Genomic DNA, 22920 nt, shown 5'->3' on the forward strand with positions numbered 1-22920 from the left:
CAGTGATTCAGTGCTGTACCGTGCAGCTATATCTTATGGATCTCTTAACCATAATATTTGTGCTGCAGACCACATAAGAGAGATAGCAATAATTCTTTGGTTGAGGCAACCATATACGAGGGTATTGTAACCGAATGTCACATATCGCAAGAACTACGGTTATGAAAACTGTACAAATGAGCAATCTTAACAGCTACATTCAATGTAATATCAATTTAACTTGAATTCACATACATTTCTTTTTCAATCATAGAGAATGTTGTTGTAACAACCGTAGCAATTTTCTCCGTGTGAGATACCACATATGTGGAAGATAAGATCGCTAACAACAAGTAATCAATTTTTAGTGTCGATAATCGAGGTTGCTTCAAAGATGGTTCTAGTAGACATTGGAGAACAAATGTATGTTTATTCAATGCCTAATGTATTCGAGGCTGATTAATTAAAACCTTTTACTTTTAAAAATTATCTTTAATCGATAATTTTATGTAAAATTGATAATGTAATTTATTGTAAGAATGCGTATTATAATACTTAATATTATTTTAAAAAACACTATGTCTTATATGACTTTATGTGCTTGTTACTCGGAGTATCCAGATAGCACAGAGAATCGAAAAAGAATTCTTTTGTATGTCACCAATTCTGAATTCTTTTTTAGATGCAAAAAGAATTCTTCTTAGAAAAAGAATTCTTTTTGCATCTAAAAAAGAATTCAGAATTAGTGACATAAAAAAGAATTCTTTTTCGAATCTCTGTGCTATCTGGGAGAGGGTAGATTAGAATACAATTCTCCTCATCGAGCTCACGCTGTACGCTGAAAAACGAAAAATAATATAATTTATTTTATTGTCAACTTAATTGTATATATATTTGCAATAAAAATTCTCTAATATGATTTTTGTAAATAAAACGTTTTATTTTAATGTAACAATACCGACTGTTGAATATTTAAAAAATTTAATGTTTTACATTAGTCTGTTTATCCCAAAGTTACCAAAAATTAAACTAATACGGAACTTTTAAAATTACAATTAATTCATAAGAATGACTTTCAATTTTGTATAAGTGATAGGGAATGACATATTCAATATATATTATAGACTCAAATAACGATGGGATAAAACTAGGAATTTAACGTATTATACTCGTTTTTCAATCTTAATTTGGAATAAAATGGAATTTGTTCTGTTGTAAATATCGCCGGAATTCAATGGAATTCGATATATACATATTGATTTCCAAATTTGGGATTCAATGGTATTTATTTCATTGTCGGAATAGTCAGAATTCAATGGAGTTCAACACGGACACTTTTCAATCCCTATCCTGGCATTCAATGGTATTCATTTTATTGTCAGAATAGACGGAATTCAATGGAATTCAATACGGAAATTTTTAATTCCTAGTTTGGCATTCAATGGTATTCATTTCGTTAACGGAATCAATGGTATTCAATGGAATTCATGACGAAACTTTCCAATCCCTAACCTGGCATTCAGTGGTATTCATTTCGTTACGTTTTTGTGTCGGAATTGGATGGGATTCAAAAAAGACAAATTCTTTCCAAAATAAGGAATTCCATGATATTGAAACTATTTCAATCCCTTTTTTGGACAAAATGGAATTCGGAAAGTCCTTAATTGAATTCCTGGCAATCCCGTTTTAATTCTTTTCAATCTTTTTTTGTTTGCTGGGTTTCTTTCTTGCTCCCATCTTCCTATTATCTTCCCCTTCTTCCATCTCTCTTTCATTTCTTCCAGACATTTCCTCGCTATTCCCCCTCCATTGCCCTCTTCTAGCTTCTTTTCGAATTTCCATGCTCTCTTACTTGCTCTGCCTCTCATCTTCTCCCTCTCCACTTCATCTCTCACCATATATCCAGGTGTCCTCCAATTTAGCCCAAATATCCATCTGAGATATCTCTCATGTATACCCAGTAAGCAATTTGATAGCAAATTGTCGCCAAGATGGCATCAAATTCGTTCAAAGATTGGTGTCAAATCCGGTGCCATCTGTGTCATCTTTAAGCTCGTGTTTTGCTAGCAAAGTCTGTGTACATAACCAGACAGCAAATTGGCAGCAAAAACCGAGCAAGTTTTGTGTAGCGTTGTCTGCCAACAAACTGTCGGCAAATACCGAGCAAGCGTTGTCTAGCGTTGTCTGCCAACAAATTGTCGACAAACACCGAGCAAGCTTTGCGTAGTGCTGTCTGACGACAAATAATTGGCAAAAACCGAGCAAGCATTGCGTAGCGCTGTCCGACGACAAATTGTCCTCAAAAACCGTGCAAGGAATGCGCAACACTGTCAAAAAAAATTATATAATATTTATTTCGAAATTTTATTACTATTTCCCGGGTGGAAATTACAACCTGGCGCTGTATGGACTCCGGCTAGTTTTCCACGAGTTAATGTGGGCGCTATGATGGAAGGCTAGCCTGGGGTTGTACTGGGTGGTAACGGCAATAATGGCCAGCTCCAATATTGGAAAACTATCTAGGCCCTGGCTCGCGGAGCAATGTTGCCCCAAGACAACACTGATTGCCATATCATACTCGCGGCGTGTTGCTTTCGTGCCGCGGTCGTTACCTCCGGCGCCGCTCGAGCAAAAAGCTTTCTAAATCCCCTCGCGGCGTGTTGCTTTCGCGCGGTTGTTACCTCCGGCGCCGCTCGAGCGAGAATTTCTCCAAGTCCAATTCGGTCTTTCGACACCGACTCGTGGCAATGCTGTGTTCGTATAAAGCCCCTTATACGAACAATAGGCGATAGCGATAGCGATAGTGATAGCGATAGCGATAGCGATAGCGATAGCGATAGCGATAGCGATAGCGACAGCGACAAAGTTGCCAACAAAGGTATAGCTTTGTCGGCACCTTTGTCGCTGTCGCTATCGCTATCGCTATCGCCTATTGTGCAAGGGGCTTAAGTTACACGACGGTAGCGATCGACTACGAGCGCGAGCAAACGGGAAACGATGCTCCCCGCATCGACTTCGTCGTACGTGCCCCTTTCGTGTGCGTATTCCACAAACGTTTTACACATTCGTACGAACCAAGCAAAACGCGTTTGCACGTCCGTACGTATCGCTCGTGTCGCTCGGCTCGCCGAGCGCACCGCACCTCTTATAGTACCCAACCAGCCGGCCGAGCGATCGGCGACGCACGGTCTTACGCACGGTCGCTTACAGGCGCCGGAGGCGAAACCATCGAGACCATCGGGACTTGACCGCTGAGAGCGACGACGACGCGAATTCGATTACCGTACGAGATATCCGGCAGCCAGTCTCGGGGGTCGACGATACGCCACGTTGACGCAAAGCGAGACGAATGACACCATAATTCGGGGTACTTGTAACCGAGAGGCACGAACGCGGTCGTTACCTCCGGCGTGGGCTCTAACGAAAAGTCCTCTCGCGGCGTGTTGCTTCCGCGCCGCGGTCGTTACCTCCGGCGCCGCTCGAGCAAAAAGCTTTCTAAGTTCCCTCGCGACTTGTTGCTTTCGTGCCGCGGTCGTTACCTGCGGCGCCGCTTGAGCAAAAAGTTTTCTAAGTCCCCTCGCGGCGTGTTGCTTTCGCGCGGTTGTTACCTCCGGCGCCGCTCAAGCGAAAATTTTCTAAGTCGACCCAATACATGCCCAGTACTGAGCCGACTCTCGGCCGTAGATCAATATCATTTCTGGCCTTATACACGGTCAGTACTGAGACAAGACTCGCCTCGGAACAGAATATGGTTGCATGGGGGTACTGGTCACCGAGACTGGCACAATACTGATCTAGCGGTTTATCCGTACTGGGGCAGTACCACCCACACACATCAAGTCTTGGCAGCCAATATTGTGCCACTTCTGGGCCATGCGGACAACTCTGGCAGAAGTCCGACATTCGCACATGGGTTATAATCCTGCCTCACTGGCCGGGCGCTAGCTAGCCCCCGGCTGGATTTCCCATCTTGGCACCCCCGCACAATTCTGTCTAGCGCCTAGATGAAACACTAGGCAGCGCCTGGCTAGATTTCCGATACGGGCGTGCCACGACATTCCCCACGGGGCCCAAAATAGAAACTTAGATCGCCCAGACACATTTCCACCCGGGTTTTTAACTAAATTTGTTTCTTAAGATGCAGTTTATGATTATAAATATTTTCTCGTATTTGAAAAACACACTTACCTTGGTGGGATTCGAACTCGGGACCTCTGGATCGTGAGCCAACTGCCTTACGTGGTAGACTACTTCTTAATTTAATGTAAGCGTTATATATATATAGTCTACATATATCATAACCAGCGCAAATATATAATTTTTCAAAAATCATCTTAAGAAACAAATTCAGTTTAAAAAGAGTAACAACATTTTGAATTGGATATACGAATATAATTTTTTGTTAATGTCGGGTAAATGTCAGAAACCAGTGCTGGACATGTTGAGGACGATCCTGAGGACATCCTGGACATATTCAGGACGATCCTGAGGACGTCTTGTGCTATCTGGGGGTCTTGCTAACGGAAATGCTCGTCAAGCAAGGCGTATTTACGAGCAAGGCGAATAAAATATTTTTAAACAGTTACCAGAATTTCGAAATTTTTATTTTATTTTGCACAACTTTAACACTCTGTATTTTTAAAACGAACCAGTTTAGAACACATAGGACCTTTTCTTCTTAAAATAAGCCAAAAAATATCCCCTTCAAGTTTATTCACTTACTTAGGAAACATCCTGTATATTAAAAGAGATTTATTCAAATGTTTAAAATATCAAAATAGGCTCATATTTAAATAATTATTATAATCAAAAGAAAAAAATTTTGGATTGGAGAATATAAAGTATATATAGTTATTAAACCAGATTTTAAGCCGCCGTGTAATAGCCATGTTATAGCTAATCTATATGACCGCGCGTGCTCATTATTTAATCTGTTCAATGTTCATTTAATTTAATGCGTTTAAGGAGGAACAGTGTATAATGAGCATAAAAGTATTCAAAAATACTTTATATTCAGTAATCTTTTTATCGTTCTAGCAATATGTGTATATATATATATATATATACCCACACAGCACGATATATTGCAGTAACATTGCAGACACATTGTCATATTGCAGTTACCGTGAAATGTTGCAGATACATTGCAGCAATGTTACCAGTTAAATGTTGCGAGTAAAACATTGCTGCAATATATTAAACGCAACATTTTAGCAATATTAAAATTGAAATATTGTAACAATATTTCTGAAAAATCCATACATTATTTGTGACCAAGTCTATTAATTTTAGAATGACGTAAAACGGTAGTAAGAGTATAACAAAATATATTTTATTTATTTAATTACATATCTGTTACATGTCTTATTGGAATTACATAATCTGTATAAACCTAATTGTGTAATTCTCAACATTTTTCTGGCTATAAAAAATACAAGCCATCGAGATAACGCGTAACTGATGTCATTACGGACTATGTAAATATTTAAAAGTTTCGATGAACATGGTTGTTTATATAATTCCTTTAATATCTGACATTTACGTCCTATAACATAAATATCATTTCCTTCTGTTTGTATTATATTTAAAGCTACAATGATGGAATTATCTTTCAGCAGAAAACAATTATTTCGCCTATCATCACAATTCAAGTAAAATAAATCAGTCTTGAGCATTTTGTACTGTATATTATTAATATACATTTCATATTATGACCTTATAAATAGAGTGAATACGTTTATATCATTATATCACATGTCCTGCGTTTTCTTATCGTTTTATTGTTCTATTCGGGAATCATTGTGTTTTCACTTTAAATCTTTGAATTACTTTTGTCAATAGCAGAGCAATATTATTAGAAAATATTTCGGCAACATTGCTACAAAATATGTGAAACATTGTCAGAAATATTGTTGCAACATTGCCCAAGATTGCTGCAATATTATATTGGGGCGGACATAAATCGATTGCTGCAACATTGCAACAATATTGCATGCAATATTGCAAACTTGCCGTGCAATACTGCTGCAATGTTGCTGCAATATATCGTGCTGTGTAAATATATATATAAGAATTAAAAAATATATAATTAATATCAATATATCGTTAAATTGTGATAGGTCTTGCTCGGTTTTTGCCGCCAATTTGTCATCAGACAACACTACACAAAGCTTGCTCGATTTTTGCCACCAATTTGTCGTTACGCAGCACTGTGCAGACCTTGCTCGATTTTTGCACCAATTTATCATTAGACAGCGCTGCGCAGACCTTGCGCGTATTTTGTCGCTAATGTGTCATCAGATAGCGCTGCGCAGATCTTGCTCGGTTTTTGTCGCCAATTTATCGTCAGAGTGCTCGACGCAAATCTTACCCGGTTTTTACCGCCAATTTGCTGTTTGCCCAGATAGCCAAACCCAGATAGCCAAATCTGTTCGAACAAATAATGCCAAATACTTGCTACAAATTTTGGTTTCAGAAATGGTACAAATTTGCATCAAAATTTGTTTTATCAAATGTTGTCGACAAACTGCTAGCAAATACGTATCAAAACATGCGTACTCAATTGACGCCAAATTGATACCAAATATCGAGCAAAGCTTAGTAGTACCTGATAACAAATTGGCATCAAATTGCCGCTAAAATTAGTTGACAAAACCTAACACCAAATTAATGCCAAATATTGAGCAAATTTTGGTGACAAAGCTTGAGAACAAATTGACGCCAAATACCGAGCAAAGCTTAGCAACTACCTGATAACAAATTGGCACCAAATTGCTGTTAAAGTTTGTTGACTAAACCTAACGCCAAATTGATGCCAAATATTGAGCAAATTTTGGTAACAAAACTTAAGAACAAATTGACGCCAAATACCAAGCGATGTTTAGGGACAATATTTAACTGCAAATTGGTGCCAAATACAGAGCAAATCGTGATAACACTGCCAGACAACAAATTATCAGCAAAAATCAGCAAATCTTGTAGTTATCTAACCATTTATAAATAACAAAATACTTTTTGAAAAATATTTTTTTTAAAGGAATATTCAATAAATATAATTTTTTTATTAATTTAAAATAAATCATTTTATACATATATTAAAAATCTTTACATTTATGACATATATTATTATAAAATGTAATATAAAGTAAATAAAATTATTAATTACAAAGATGTTACTAAAAATGTTACAAATATTGCAATGAATGCAAAAATGACATATAGCGTTTTCGACTGGAGCGAGGTTAACCCAACTCAGGTTATTTTCTTCAAGGATTGAACAATCACAGTTATTCTTCTAAAGAATGGAATAACCGTGATTGGTCAGTTATAAAAGAAAAGAACCTGAAATGGGTTAACCCTGCTTCAGTCGAAAACGCCAATAGTCTCTTCAGTCCTATATGACAAATTTTATGTGGATATTCTTTCCATCTGATCTATACAGAAAGCAAGCACAATCTTTTTCTTCTAGCTCTTATAGAAAAACAGCACATTGACTACGTTTACATGACACCGTTAATCGGGTTTTATAACATCGGTAGTTGTCAGGAAGACCAATCGTAATCATTCTTCAGAAGAATGGAATAGCTGTGATTGACCGGCCTAAGAACTACGTAAGGGCGATGTTATAAAACCCGATTAACGGTGCCGTGTAAACGTAGTCAGTGCCGGATTAACAGTAAGGCTGAGTAGGCTAGAGCCTTAGGCCCTAAATTCTTTCGGCCCTTTGATTCCCGGAAGAAATAAAAGAAAAAATTATAAACGACTTATCCCAGTAAAATAGGTGTAAATGCCACAACCACTTTTGTGGCAGGCATTTTTTTAATATGATAAATTTACGAAAAAAGTCGATCCAGTTACTAGCTTTTTATCTTTGTTTATTAAAAGTTAGCTTCATATAAAGCTAAAATGGAAACTACGAGACGTATGACTGTATTTCAGTTCAGTTCTTATTTGAATATTCGCGCGTTTCATAATTTATTTTCATAATGGTGGCTACTATTCTGCGACAGCACTGCTGCCATGCCTGCCATCCTCAAAGTATGTTGATATAGGGATTTGAGTATACTGCAACATATGATCGCGCAATGTAAACTCGCCTTTTCTAGTGTATAGTAAAGAGAGAAACTAACGGGCTTCGGGGCTTTACCAATTTTTCTGAATCAAGAATCAAACCACGAAAAGTTGAAAAGAAATATAATATGAAATAATAAGAATTTCATTGACATAGAGTTCGTTGATTCAGACATATATGTATATACAATACATATAAAATGAATAAAAATACAGGAGGTTGGAAAAAACTAAAAGATTCGAAGAAGAAAAAAGAAAGAGAAGAAAAAGAATTACAGAGAATTCCTTCTCTCAAAAACTATTTTCTATCGACAGTAGCATCCAGTGAAAAAAATTCTGAAAGACATGAAGATTTAGAATCTTCAGAATGCTGCAGTACAACCAAAGCCCTTGGTTCTACAAGTTGCAGTAAAAGATCTAAACGTAAATATAATTATTATTATAAATCTTTGTATAATATAATTTTATAGTTGCATGTATTACAATTTTGTTATAGATTATAGAGTTTACATTATATTCAAATATGTAGATTGTGTTCATGAAATAATTTATATATATTTTTATTTCTAGCAGCAGAGTCTGATAATTCTGATTCTAAAGAAAAACTTGACAAAACAGACGGTTTTGATTCACCTAATAACTCTTCAAGTAGAAGATTACAATGTATATATATAATTAATTATTATGTTAAATATTCACATTATATAGTTGCATTTATAACATTTTCATTATTATAGATTTAATTAACATTATCGTTAAGATAGAATTAACATTATCTTCAATTATGTATAAAGTGTTCATTATACTTTTTCATTTTCAGCACCGGTGTCTGATGTTTCTGATTCTGAAGAATTTCCTTATGAAATTGGGATTGATGAAAAAGACATCCCTGACTTATCTGATACTTCTGATACATCCCAAATAGTGTTTTCAAATGACCCTGGCAAATGGGATACATCTAAAAAAAATCTCATTGCTTTTTGGGCAGAAAAAGGACCAAGCTCCTGCCAGAATTTAGATGCTGATTTTCGTTGACAAAACGAATGTACTCTACTCAGAACCGATCTTTGACTAAATCCATGTTTCAATACAAAAAGCCCAATAGAGAAGTAGGCAATAGAGAATGGCTGCTATATTCACCGTCTAGTCATAAAGTGTATTGTTTTTATTGCAAGTTATTTTGCAATTCCGAAAAAATGGGAGTATTCTGTGACGGCTTTAATGACTGGAAAAATTCTAATGTTATTGCAAGTCATGCAAAAGGACCTCAACATATATTAGCCATAGCAAACTATCAAGCGTATCGAAATATTGATTCGAGAATCGATCATCAATTAGAAAGTCAGTATTTGGAAGAGCGAGACTACTGGAGGAATATTCTCAAACGAGTAATCGAGACTATAATTTTTATCGCTGAACGTGGATTGGCTTTTCGTGGCTCAGATGATAATGTTGGATCAAAAAGTAATGGCAACTTTTTAGGAATTCTAGAATTACTAGCAAAATTCGATCCGTTTCTAGCTCAGCATATCAATGAGCATGCAAACCGAGGTAGAGGTCATACCTCGTATTTATCGAAGACAATATGTAACGAGTTAATTACGATAATAGCTGATAAAACGTTAGAAATCATCGTGAATGAGCTTAAAGATGCTGGTTACTATTCTGTATCTGTTGATTCTACGCCTGATGTATCCCACGTGGATCAATTAACTGTCATATTTCGATATGTCTTACCAAGTGGACCTATTGAACGATTCGTCACTTTTATAGACATATATAGTCACACAGGTGAAAATCTTGCAAAATCTTTGCTTGATTTCATTGCAAAAAACAAAATTGACATTGACTTTTGCCGTGGACAAAGTTACGATAACGCTGGCAATATGAGCGGACAATATAAGGGAATGCAAGCAATATTGAAAAAGCATAATCCTTTGATTGAATACATACCATGTGCGGCACATTCATTAAATTTAGTGGGACAGTCGGCAGTTGATTGTTGCGTCGAAGCTTTTTCTTTTTTTGGAAATATCCAAAATGTATACAAATTTTTCTCGGCATCCACTTATCGCTGGACGATTCTTAGTAAGGAAATGCCCAAGGGAATTTCAATGCCTAAGAGGCAGTCAGATACTCGATGGAGTGCTAACGCTGAAGCTGTTATTTTGATAGGATACAATCATGTCCTTGCAAGTTTAACTAAACTGGAGGCTAAATCTACTCAAAAACCAGAAACCAAAACAGCTGCGAAAAACCTGGCTAATTCCCTAAAATTACTGGAAACCAGAATATTGTTGCACGTTTGGAATGAAATTCTTCAACCTTTTGATAGAGTGAACAAACAACTGCAGAGTTCTAAAATAGATTTGTCGACAGCTGTTAATTTATTACAAAGTCTTGAAATCGTCCTTGAAGAAATACGTGAGAAGTATGATGAGTATGAAGAAAAAGCATTTAACATGGTTGAAATGAATGAATATAGACTGGAGCAAAGCCGTAAGAGAAAAAGGAAAGAAAGTGATTCTATAGCTGAAACTTATTCTCCAAAAGACATATTTAGGATCAATACATTCAATGTCGTTATAGATAAATTGAAGGTGTCTTTAAAGAATCGAATTAAAAATTATGATGGTATTTTTCAAGTTTTCAGTATCTTCAGTAACTTCTCTTGTGAAATGTCGGAGACTGATGTAAGAGAAGGTGTAACACGATTGTGTGAGAAATATAGTACTGACTTTCCAGATGATTTCACGATGGAATTCATGCAGTTTCTTAGGTTTGTGAAAAACTCTAAAATAAAGCAAAAAGATGAAGAGAGTTTATGTTTGTGGCTATTTAGAGTAATCGTAGAGGCAAAAGTAGTCGAAAGCTTTCCAAATGTTGAAACATCATTAAAAATTTATTTATCTTTGATGATCACAAACTGCAGTGGAGAACGCTCTTTCTCGCTATTAAAAAGAGTAAAAAATTTAAAATTTCGAGGTCTAGCAGCGCCAAGTTTTTTTACAAGAAAAATTTATGTATTTTAATAAAATATTTTTATTTTGTACTATCTCTGTAATTCTTTGTGATTAAATCTTTTATTCTATTGAAAAATACATATATAAACTTTGTATTTAAATACCTTGTATTCCCTCGTTGGATTAAATATTTTAATAAAATATTTTTATTTTGTACTGTTTCTCTGTAATTCTTTGTGACCACTAAAAAATACACATGTAAACTTTGTATTTAAATATCTTGTATTCCCTTGTTAAATTTAAATAAAATTTTTTAATCTTATAAAATTGTTATCATACATTCTTTTTCTAATTGACACCATGTAAAGATTTTTCAAAGTAATGCAACAATTATTTTTTGAGGCAATATATATGTTCTCTCTGTAATTGGCGCTGTAATTTAAAGAGATATCATTTCTTTTTTGTAATTGTAATAGATCACTTGAAGCGCGACTCTTCTTTGATATAAGGTAACATAATTTTGTGATGTGTATCACTTGGGTTATAATTTTTTGGAAATAAAGATACTACTGCTTAGATTTTTTCGAGATTTTTCGAGATACAAAGAGTACGTCTACCACTTGTTACTTAGGTTTTTTCGAGGTATAATACTACCACTTTCTTTTTTTTCGAGGTAACAACATATACACTACTATACGTGTACTTGGCGCCTTTCTTTACCTTTTTTTTAAGAAAGGTAATTTTGTACGGATATCACGCCTTTTTGTAGTATTACGCATTTTATAAACAGTATGTACAGGGTAAAGCTATTTGGAGGTATTATACTACCACTTTGTTTTTTTCGAGGTAACAACATAATACATATACACTACTATGCGTGTACTTGGCGCCTTTTTTACCTTTTTTTTAAAAAAGGTAATTTTGTACGGATATCACGCCTTTTTGTAGTGTTACGCATCTTAATCTTATAAACAATATATCTTATAATCTTATAAACAGTATGTACAAGGTGTGAAGCTAAAGGTGTTACGGACTATTATTCTATACGGACTAAAGAAAACAACAATTTAATATTTTGCTTAGTTTTTTAAAAATAATAATCTGTAACCTTTTTAGTTGTACACCTTGTTAATGCTATACATATGTATATCACAGAAAAAAATTACTACTTAAAAATAAAAATGTAATGTGTCTGAAGTTGTTAATAATAGGTAAAACGTTGACACACACACACACACACACACACACACACACACACACACACACACACACACACACACACACACACACACACACGTGCGCGCCTTAGGGTAGCAGAAGAGAGAACAAGAGAAAAGTATCTTCGCGAACAATGGAGCTAATCTCATGACGATGAGTCAAGTATGTACAGAGCGAGATCTCAATGACCGATATGCAAGTGGATTAACCTAGTCGCAAAACCTAGCCGTTATACTGTTGAAGAACCGACCGCATAACATTCCGTCTTTTTCTAATCCCGCTGTGAATCGATTTTCCAGCTAACGTATATCTTATGTCTTCGCAAAGCGTAACTTTTAAATCCTTTAGGGAGATCAATCACTTCAAGACGACACATTTTTTTTAGAGCGATTGAAGAGAAAGACAGAGAGCTTGTAAATGTCGCGAATAACGTCTTGGACGAGTATAGTAGCGTATACGTCAAGTCGGGAGGCGAATAGAAGTTAAGCAATGGAGAAAAAAAAGACAGACCAAGATATGCGAGTTAATTCAGTTATGATATATTTTTATATATTTTACAGAAGGCGTATAAAAGATGTAAGAGAACTTGCGGTAAAAATTCATGCAAGTCTTAATAACTTCAAGGATTAAACTGACGAATATACAAAAGCTACTAAATGTACTCAAAGCTACTTAATGATTAATACAATGCTAAATGAAGTGTTGTACAAAATTTGAATAGAGCCAAAGATTGCGGTCAGCTACATATTATATACACGAAAATTATTATATACACGAAAATGAATTACGAATAATTATTACGTAACGATGTTCATTGCGCTATATTTTCGCTTTGTTAAAAAATTATAATAAATTATAATAAATTGAGTTAATCGCAGCGCGCGACAAAGTTATGTACGTGAGCGAGCGATTTAATGATTGTAACCTTACTTGTATACATTTCCTAGAAAAATATTTCTATATTATGTTTACCAACAATATTAAATATTAACATTTCATAACTGCCAAACGTTTCCAGTTGAGCGCAATTGTACGAGTTACGAATCATTTATAGACTTTTTTTCTCAGTTAACTAGTTTCTACTGCATTGAAATCTTGCATAGAAAAAAATGTATTAGCATATCGCACAAGAATCATCGATATCTAAGTAAACAATTAATCAAATATATACAGTATATATGCGTACATCTGGATTAATCCGAAAGCTTAGTCTCCATCTTTTGAAACATAAAATAATTTTATGCCACAACAGTGAAGTGCGGAATATTAAATAAAATGCGCCATTTAACAATAACTTCTAAGGTAACAAGTTTAATCTACGGTGACCTAAATTTAAACGTGAAAAGAAATTAAATTATTTCAATGAGTTCTCGAATCGTTTCCAATCAGAAATAGACATGAGTCACGTAGAAACGAATTTCCTAATTCGTCTGAGTTATTCGATACAATGTTCTAGTTTAAATGTGACACTACTTTGTAAAATGTTAAGTTTTATTGTTTTCTCTACTCTACGATCAATATAACAATCTTTATAAATTTCTTTCTAAATAAAAATATTCTACACAATCGGAAAACTATTTTACAACATGAGTAAAGAACGAAGTCAAAAAGCGAAATAATCAATTTTGACGCGATTAAAGGGGATCATCAATGGCGATTGTATTAAACTCTAGTCCATACTGACTAAGAATCGCGGATTATGCGTGAAAATTGTAGAGTTTCTTGACAACTCTTATGTACAGATGGATTCAAGTGTTTCTGGCTTCATTCATCTGGTCCCATGCCTACTTGTTCAGCATGTCCGTTCATTACCAGTTCTTCAGTAAGGGAAATTAGCTTTAAAAAATCAATTAATTTCAATTAATTTGCGCATCTGCAAAGAGATTCTCGAAGATTGGATAAAATTAACTACTTACCCCATAATTTTGTACATAAAATAAATATTTGCATAAATATTAGTTTGAATGCGACCTTCAATCTGAGCTTGAGCAGCAACTCCCTTTGAGGAACAATTTTGTACCACATTGTAAGCTTCTGTCGACCATTTACCTACAAAGGAGTAACATCAAAGTATAATGTCGTAAATTGAAGCCTTTTGTATTCTCCAAGTGGTCGACTAATCTACCAGGTGTAGCGATGACTCCTTGATAATATGAGGTTTTTTTCGAGTATTATTCCTTATGCATGCATATCCATCCCACCTAATAGCACTACAGATTTCACACCCATACAGGAACCTAAAATAATTGTAATATGATATAAATCGGAACATTTGACAAGTAAAATAAATTCTTCTTACCTAACGCGTCAAATTGCTCTGCGATTTGGAATGCCAATTCCCTTGTAGGTGTCAGTATTAGCGCAAAGTATCTCTGAGAATTCTCTAATCTAATAACGCTTGTAGTATAGGTAACGCGAAGGCAGCAGTTTTTCCTGATCCAGTCTCCGCCAATCCAATCACATCCTTGCCTGTCAATAGAAAATAATCATTATCACTTTCCAGATTTTATCCTAATTAAATCACATTAAAAATAATATATATTTAAAATTTGGGAAAAGTGAGGAAGAAAGTGTCAGCCCGATAAAAAAAACAGGCCTTATAATTCGGTTTACAAGCTGATTAAATGGTTTTGAGTAAAAGAACATGAGGGTAGGCTTTAGAAGAATATGAGATCGTAACACGTTTCGGGAACAATAAACATACATATTGTGTAATTTATTATATTACATCAATAATCTTTCACGCAAATTTTTACAGACAGCGTTACTAGCAACGTGCACAACTTCATTTGAGGTTATAATTGGGTACAACATTCATCGCACGATACTGTTATAATTGCAAATCGGAAACGTACCTCGAGTCCAGCTCTTCTGCGATCAACGAAGTCGGGATCGAACGTGCAGTCGTCACTTTCTGCCAAGCGTAGAGAACCTTCTTTTCCGGCAGCGGTGGTAACCCTTACGGAAAGAAACTACAGCGGATTACAGAAAATTATATTACAGGAACTACATAAAAGTATTACACAAAATTACAGACTGAAGTATTGTAATATACTGTAATATTTTCGTACTATACGCTCGGATTACAGGAAAATATTACAGGATTACAGGACTACAAGATTGCAGTCCTCTTAATACTAGAGGACACTGATTTCTGATATTCACCCGGCATAAAAAAAAATTATTTTTTTCTTAGTTTTATTACTTTTTTATAACTAAATTTGTTTCTTAAGATGCAGTCTATGATTATAAATATTTTCTTGTATTTGAAAAACACACTTACCTTGGTGGGATTCGAACTCGGGACCTCGGGACCTCTGGATCGTGAGCCAACTGCCTTACGTGATAGACTACTTCTTAATTTGATGTAAGTGTTATATATAGTCTACATGTCATAACCAGCACAAATATATAATTTTTCAAAAATCATCTTAAGAAATAAATTCAGTTTAAAAAGAGTAATAAAATTTTAAATTGGATATATGATATAATATTTCTTAAAGTCGGGTGAATGTCAGAAACCAGTGCCGGCTCATTATGAAATTACTTATAAAATATGAAATTAAAAAATAATAAAATGTGGTTAAAAAGTGATACATTAAATCTAATAAATTTCAAACAATATTTATAGAAATAATTTATATATATACAGCTGCATTGAAGTAAAAGTATACTATAGGGGAGACCGGGGCTAAACCGCCAGTTTTTTTTCGGAGCCGATTTTTAACAACAAAATAAATAATTGAAGTTAAATGTGGTATACCACTGTAAAGAGTGAACCTTTAGCTACAAAATTTATTAAGGAAATTTTTATCTACGTCGCTTTGTTTAACCGGTATAGAGCAAAAACGACAACGGTGCAAAAATTGAAATCTCAAAAATGCCGGGGTTGAACCGCCACCCCCCCGGGGTTTATCCGCCACACTGCATTTTCAATACATATACGTACATGTAATCCTGAAAAATGATATGATACATTTTAATAATTGTTTTTTAAGAGAAAAATATAAAAATTTATTAAAAATTTTTATGCAAAACATTAAAAAATAATTGTTTTACCTATTCCATAAAACAATTTAGGCACGTGAATACAGAGGTTAACCAAATCGTAAACTCCCCAACGGCACGTCACATTGTCAACGCGGGCAACCACGGGGAATACGCGTGACGGCGTTCCGGTGCCATAGGATCAGCGCGGACCCTCGAGCAACCTAACCAAGCCGCGTTTCTCGCGGGGGAGCGATAAATAGCGACAGGGGGGTTAGAAAAGCTCGCGGTGGAGCGCGACCATTTTACCGACTCGACGGCGTCCTCGCGCCGATTCCTCGACGCGCCGACGACGACGACGACGACGGCCATGACCACCACGACGACGACGGCCACGACCACCACGACGACGACGGCCACGACCACCACGACGACAACGGCCACGACCACCACGACGACGACGACGACGACGACGACGACGACGACGATGACCACCACCGACACCACTACAACGGCGGCGACAATGACGCCGAGACGATGCGGCGAACGCTGGACGATGCGGTCGCACGCGCGACTGTCACTGACACAACGACCAACAACGACGATTTACCGCGGCCGGGAGTCGGGACGATCTACAGCGCGCGCGGCATGTCAACTCTCGCGCGGAAATCGCGGGATCTCAGAGCCGTGCCGTGCCTCGCCGTACCTCGCCGACGTGCCGTGAGCGTAAGCGATCTCGAAAACAACGGTCCGCCATCTTTTCGGTCGGCCAAAACACCCAAAAACACCCGTTTTGCGACGATACGTGCGTACCATTTCCCTCCTACACAAACTGACGCACGTGCAAGGGAAGACAGAATCACGCTCGAGGGAAACCTAACCTGAAATCGCCGTGAGCTGAAGTCGTGCGCCCGGCGCGCCACAGTGACGAGACTGGCGGACCAACCCCGGGTGCTTACTGGCGGATAAGCCCCAAACATAAGTTTCAGGTTTGATCGCCCACGAAATATTAGACATCAACGATAATGAAAAAACTACACTGGATTCGTGTTCAGCATGCATTACTCTTTATAATCACGTACCGCGAGATTTGGAGAGCAAATATTATTGCAGATATTACAATATTTCCACGCGCAGAAAATTTCACTTTCACCTTCCGAAAACACGTTTGCCCTCGTAAAAATCATAACACGGCAGGTAACCTGCCGAAACTCCGTTGGTCACATGGGTACCATAAGCAGCGTTTACAATGTTAATAGCGAGTTCGCACAATATACAGGTTCCGAGATATTTGATTTGGCGGTTCAACCCCGCTGGCGGTTTAGCCCCGGTCTCCCCTATATGGAGGTGGAGGGGTAAAAACCACAGTGGTGTAACTCAAATTTTTAAAAATATTTTCTCGTGTGCATAGATGCAATCTGTACAATATATAAATTGCATCTATGCACACGAGAAAATATTTTTAAAAATTTGACTTACACCACTGTGGTTTTTACCCCTCCATATATGATAAGACTCGCTATTTCAAATTTTATGGATTACTGGTAGCATTACGTTTAATACACATGTGTAGTAGTGTATTACACATTTTGTAGATTACATGTGTAGTCTACTACACAAGTCACTTACCACACGTGTAGTATATTACACATATAATGGATTACACGTGTAGTCTACTACACAAGTCACTTATTACCACACGTGTAGTATATTACATATATAGTGGATTACACGTGTAGTGGATTTCACCCTTCATGATTAGACGTGTATTCCATATTACAGGGATTTCACGCACTAAGTAATTACAGCGTGTAATAACTACAGATTATTGTGTTCCTTTCTGTGATAACTACAGGTGGTCCTGTAGTAACTACACAAGTGTAATATTTACTGGCTGTAGTTTCTTTCCGTAAGGGAATACGATGTAGGGATACGAAATCTCCAGATAAGCACGAAGCAATTTAATTTTAAGTATATCGCCGGCACAATTACGGTGTTACTGCCGTTTCGCGTACGCGTGTTGTCGCACCTTACCTCGCGACAGCGTGCGGCTCGTGCAAACGTTAACGCGCGGCCGCAATCGCGCGGCAGAAACGCCTCGTGTGAACAGGCTCCTTGACTCCTTGATCTCAGTATCAGCTCCCTGCCGTCAATATATAAATAAATATAATAGGTTCCCACATAGCACGTAATATTACAGAAATATTGCAGTAATATTGCAATATAGTAGAAATATTACGTATTACAATGAAATATTTCAGAAATATTACTGATGTATTATACGTTTTTAAATAATATTGAAATATTACAGTAATATTGCTGCAATATATTGTTGAAATATAATACTTTAAGTAGCAAAATAATGTCAAATGACATTTTAATGACATCTTATTGACGTCATTAAGACGTTATTAAGGTATCACACAATCATACGTACGTATTGCACAGATAATATATACCAGTTAAAAAATTTTGGACTGAAAGAAAGAAAAATCTGAATCAAAAAATGTGATGGAATCAAAAGACTGACTTGTACTTTCGGGGAATAAAAGTGATTAAGACAAATTTTATAAGTGGTATTTAATTTTATAACTTGTTATTTGTTTTGTAATAATAAAAGGTAATTATATATACAATTAATTTTTAATTAAGAGCCAGTAAGTAAATTGATAATAAAATAAATGGATAAAATTTAAAATTCATATTTCTTATATAATCAATATTAAACTTTTCAAATTACGAGTTTGTCACACGGATAAACAGAACGTTTCTGTGTGCGTAAGTGGAGGGAAGAACGCTAGTGTGTGTGGCTATGCGCTTGGTCGCAGCACCGACCCCCACCATTCCCGGTCTTCTCTCGCTGTCTCTTGCAGGAGTCGGTTGGCGAGCTCGATCGTGTTCGGACGTGTTTTGTCCGAAAGCAAATTTTTTTCAAAGTATTGCGACTGTTACTGTCTGCATTGTTTAACTATCAGTACCTTGTATCGGCGCCTTTCGAGGCCTACAACCTTTGTAATTACGCCGCTTGCGGCTTATAAGACTAGTGGTTCGCCCTGGCCGTTTTTAGAGCAGCACTACTGCTTGAAGGCCATCATTACATAGGAAGAAGAAGCTGTCTCTTGCATGGCTCCGTGGGACCACGCAATCACGTAGTACGACACCGCACAGAAACAATCGTTTTAATTTCAGGTAATTTTTCTTTATTTAATAAATATTGTTCACACAAATATTTTTAAAAGTATTTTCGTATAATTATTACTAATATGTACATTGTACATATATATTTGGCGATTTGTCGTTAAATCCAAAAATAGAGATTACGTGGCATGGTCTGCAAAAACCAAAAACCACGTTTATATCATAAAAATCATTTCAATGACCATCTTAAAATACATATATTTGCCTTTGTAACCTTATTGAACGAGTCTCTAATGAAATTATTTATTAACGGCTTTATTCTTAAATCTTGATGCTAACTTAACCTCAAAATTTTTAACAGTTTAATCCAACTGGAGCCCTCAGTTGCAGATACGTGATAGAAATATGCCGATCCCAAATCTTCTAAAAAGCAGTTTAATCATTAATTAAGTGATTTAACCATGATTATTTAACTATTTACGTGATTTTATAATAATTATTGTTCTTATACTATATATTACAGTATTGCTTTCCATCAGTGGATGTTCATGCAGTCCAGAGCAGCATCAAGTAGTTTGATAGAAGAGCAAAAGATTTATTTATTAGATACGTAAGTAAGAAAAAGTTAAATTTGATATAAACCATGCTTTCCAATATTAAAATCGTCAATACTGAAAATCCAAAGTATACGTGTAACATTTATAACTACAGATTTTCAGTATACATAGATAGTGAATATCGGAATACAGATTCATACTTAACCTACTTTTATGTTTAAAATATATAATTAGATGTAAATAATAATTACTGTTTTTGTATTATGTTGCAGTGTTACGTTGCTTTCCATCAGTAGAAGTTCACGCAGAGCAGTACCAAGCAGTTTGATTTCTATCAAACTCTTCTGAGCGACAGCTTTATTTATTAGATACATAAGTAAGAAAAATTTAAACTTGGTATAAACTGCGTTCCAATATTTTAATATCCAGTACTGAAAATCTAAAGTGTATGTATAACATTAACCATAGATTTTCAGTATAGACAGTGAATATTGGAACACGTCATACTTAACCCCGTACTCTTATGTTTGAATATGTAATTATGTATGAAATAAACAGGGTGATTTATTTCGTGTGCCAATCATCTCCGCTCTAATTATCTCAGAAAGTATTGATTTATTGGAAAAATGTTTCGGATAAAAGTTGGAGGGTTCAAGGAGGACCAATAGACAATTTTATTAGATTTTGAGTCCGGGACCTGTGTTAAGCCTAATAGGATCCAAGTCAAATTATTTAAATATAAATCCCTTTTTTATTGTATCATCTTTTTCTACTAATTAATATGAACAACTTTTGTCTGAAACATTTTTTTATTTGCCTTATACTTTTTGAGATATTCAAGGAAAACTTGGTTTCAAGAATATACTGTTGCAATAGTATTCTAATTTCTTTAAATAATTGTGTACACATGAAAGCTTCAAGGAAATGTATACACAAATATTTAAAGAAATTGGGGTATTATTGCAATAGCATATTCTTGAGACCATATTAAGTCAAAAAGTCTTGTATCATTTTTCCCTCCGACAAGCATTTATCAAGATATCATAAGCTAAATATTAAAAAAATTACCAAATTTTTCTTGAATATCTCAAAAAGTATAAGGCAAATAAAAAATGTTTCAGACAAAAGTTGTTTATATTAATTAGTAGAAAAAGATAATGTAATAAAAAATGGGAATTTTTATTTAAAAAATTTGACTTGGACCCTACTGGGCTCAACATGGGTTCCAGACTCAAAATCTAAGATCATTCATTATTCCTCTATGAACCCTCCAACTTTTATCTGAAACATTTTTCCAATAAACCAATACTTTAGGAGATAATTGGCACACAAAATAAAACTCACCTTGTATAATCAGATATAAATAATAATTACAGTTATTGTATTATGTTATAGTGTTACGTAACTCTTTATCAGTGGAAATTCATACAGTGCAGAGCAGAGCAGTGCAGAGCATGGAGCAGTTTTGAAGAAGAAAGAGATAGAAAGATAATATCAATATTATTTTCTTAATATTATATGTAATACTATTATTAAAAATAACAATTTGATAAAATTTAATAAAATTTATTAAAATGGTTTAATTTTTAGCAATATTAAATAAATATTGTCTAATATTACACAAATAATATTATTGCGTTAACAATATCAATATTATTTTAATATTGTATGTAACAATACTATTAAAAATAATTTAATAAAATTTAATAAAAATTATTAAAATGGTTTAATTCCTAGCAATATTGTATAAATATCACGCAAATATTACAGTAATATTACCGTAATATTACTGATATATATTACAGTAATATTACTGATATTCATTTGCGCGGACATTTTAATATTACCGAGATATCTCAGTAATATTACTGCAATATTTCTGTTATATTTCATTGTAATATTGCAATGGAAAAATAATATTGCTGCAATATTACTGAAATATTATGTGCTATGTGGGTTATTAACACTCACGTAAACGTAGTATAAACAGTAAAATAAGTAACAGTAATATATAGAATAAGATAATTAATTATAGGATAATTACATAAAACAATTACCTTGAATTAATCGTCGCGTCGCGTAAAGAGTCACGGTCGGTCTCGCTCCGCGCGTACTACCGTGTCTCTCGAGAATAGGTTAACTGATGAACTGACTGATGACAGCGCGCTAAACGCACTGTCTGCACTGCACTGCACTGCGATACTAACGCCGCTAGCCGCCAGTGTCGAAAAAGTGAAAGTGACATTTTCTGATATATATATGTTATATTGATTGAGAGACGACGACGTATCTCCGTATCTTAAAAATAAATTTTCACATTTTGACTTTGCGTCGCAATATCTCCGCTCGTAGGGCACGTAGCGGAAATATTATAAGAGAAACCCCCCCCCCCCTAATTCGACCCCAAGCTATCGATCAAGCCTACTTAGAACTTGATCCGTTCACTCGTTATCGAGATCTCAACATCTCGAGTACTCGCAACTCGTCGCGTCGCGTAAAAGAGTCACGGTCGGTCTCGCTCCGCGTGTACTTGGCGCGAGACACTACCGTGTCTCTTGATCGATGTTATAACTACTGACGTTAAATGCCATGTAAACGCACTTTTACGACGAAGTTACTACATCGATGTACATTATTTTATTTAACATTATTTTAATATTTATATATTTTACATTAATTATTTATTTACTGTAATAATTTGAAAAAAACGTTTATGTAACATTTATTCGATATTAATTTCATATTTATTTCACATTAATTATTCATTTGCAATAATGATTTGAAACAACGTTTATTTAACATTTATTCGACAGTAATGTAATATTTATTTTACATTAATTATTTATTTGCAATAATGATTTAAAGAAACATTTACTTAACATTTATTTAATATTAATATAATATTTACTTCAAATATTATTTTATATTAATTATTTCATTATAAGAGTGTTTTATTATTTTTCTGTTGTCGTTTTGCTCTATAAATGCTGTTTTGTGGCAAATTTCCG

The 22920-nt window shown here is 35.2% G+C and overlaps 1 protein-coding gene and 3 long non-coding RNA genes across 4 annotated transcripts; 2 read left to right on the forward strand and 2 right to left on the reverse strand.

Moving 5' to 3' along the window:
- Window positions 1–450: 450 nt before the first annotated feature.
- LOC139783158 (uncharacterized) lies at window positions 451–2114 on the reverse strand. Its single transcript, XR_011721149.1, has 2 exons — window positions 1492–2114; window positions 451–817 (listed from the first exon to the last, which is right to left on the reverse strand). It is a non-coding gene; the product is annotated as an uncharacterized lncRNA (long non-coding RNA).
- A 7131-nt stretch (window positions 2115–9245) lies between these two features.
- On the forward strand, window positions 9246–10896 carry LOC139783157 (zinc finger MYM-type protein 1-like). Its single transcript, XM_071722290.1, has 2 exons — window positions 9246–10548; window positions 10892–10896. Exons 1-2 carry the CDS (start codon window positions 9246–9248, stop codon window positions 10894–10896), a joined length of 1308 nt encoding a protein of 435 aa, XP_071578391.1.
- Window positions 10897–12747: 1851 nt separating this feature from the next.
- On the reverse strand, window positions 12748–18158 carry LOC139783159 (uncharacterized). Its single transcript, XR_011721150.1, has 5 exons — window positions 15086–18158; window positions 14530–14699; window positions 14356–14467; window positions 14147–14279; window positions 12748–14066 (listed from the first exon to the last, which is right to left on the reverse strand). It is a non-coding gene; the product is annotated as an uncharacterized lncRNA (long non-coding RNA).
- An 899-nt stretch (window positions 18159–19057) lies between these two features.
- Window positions 19058–21495, forward strand: LOC139783160 (uncharacterized). The gene is made up of 4 exons (XR_011721151.1): window positions 19058–19406; window positions 19879–19965; window positions 20185–20288; window positions 21308–21495. It is a non-coding gene; the product is annotated as an uncharacterized lncRNA (long non-coding RNA).
- Window positions 21496–22920: the final 1425 nt, after the last annotated feature.

Source organism: Temnothorax nylanderi, unplaced genomic scaffold, assembly GCF_030848795.1.
Source record: "Temnothorax nylanderi isolate EJ_2023f unplaced genomic scaffold, tnyl_v1.0 TNYL_tig0474_pilon, whole genome shotgun sequence".
Lineage (NCBI taxonomy): Eukaryota > Metazoa > Arthropoda > Insecta > Hymenoptera > Formicidae > Temnothorax > Temnothorax nylanderi.

Bases quoted from the DNA above. Each gene is read 5' to 3' on its own strand.
- LOC139783157 (XM_071722290.1), top strand. From the start codon at position 9,246: ATGGGAGTATTCTGTGACGGCTTTAATGACTGGAAAAATTCTAATGTT.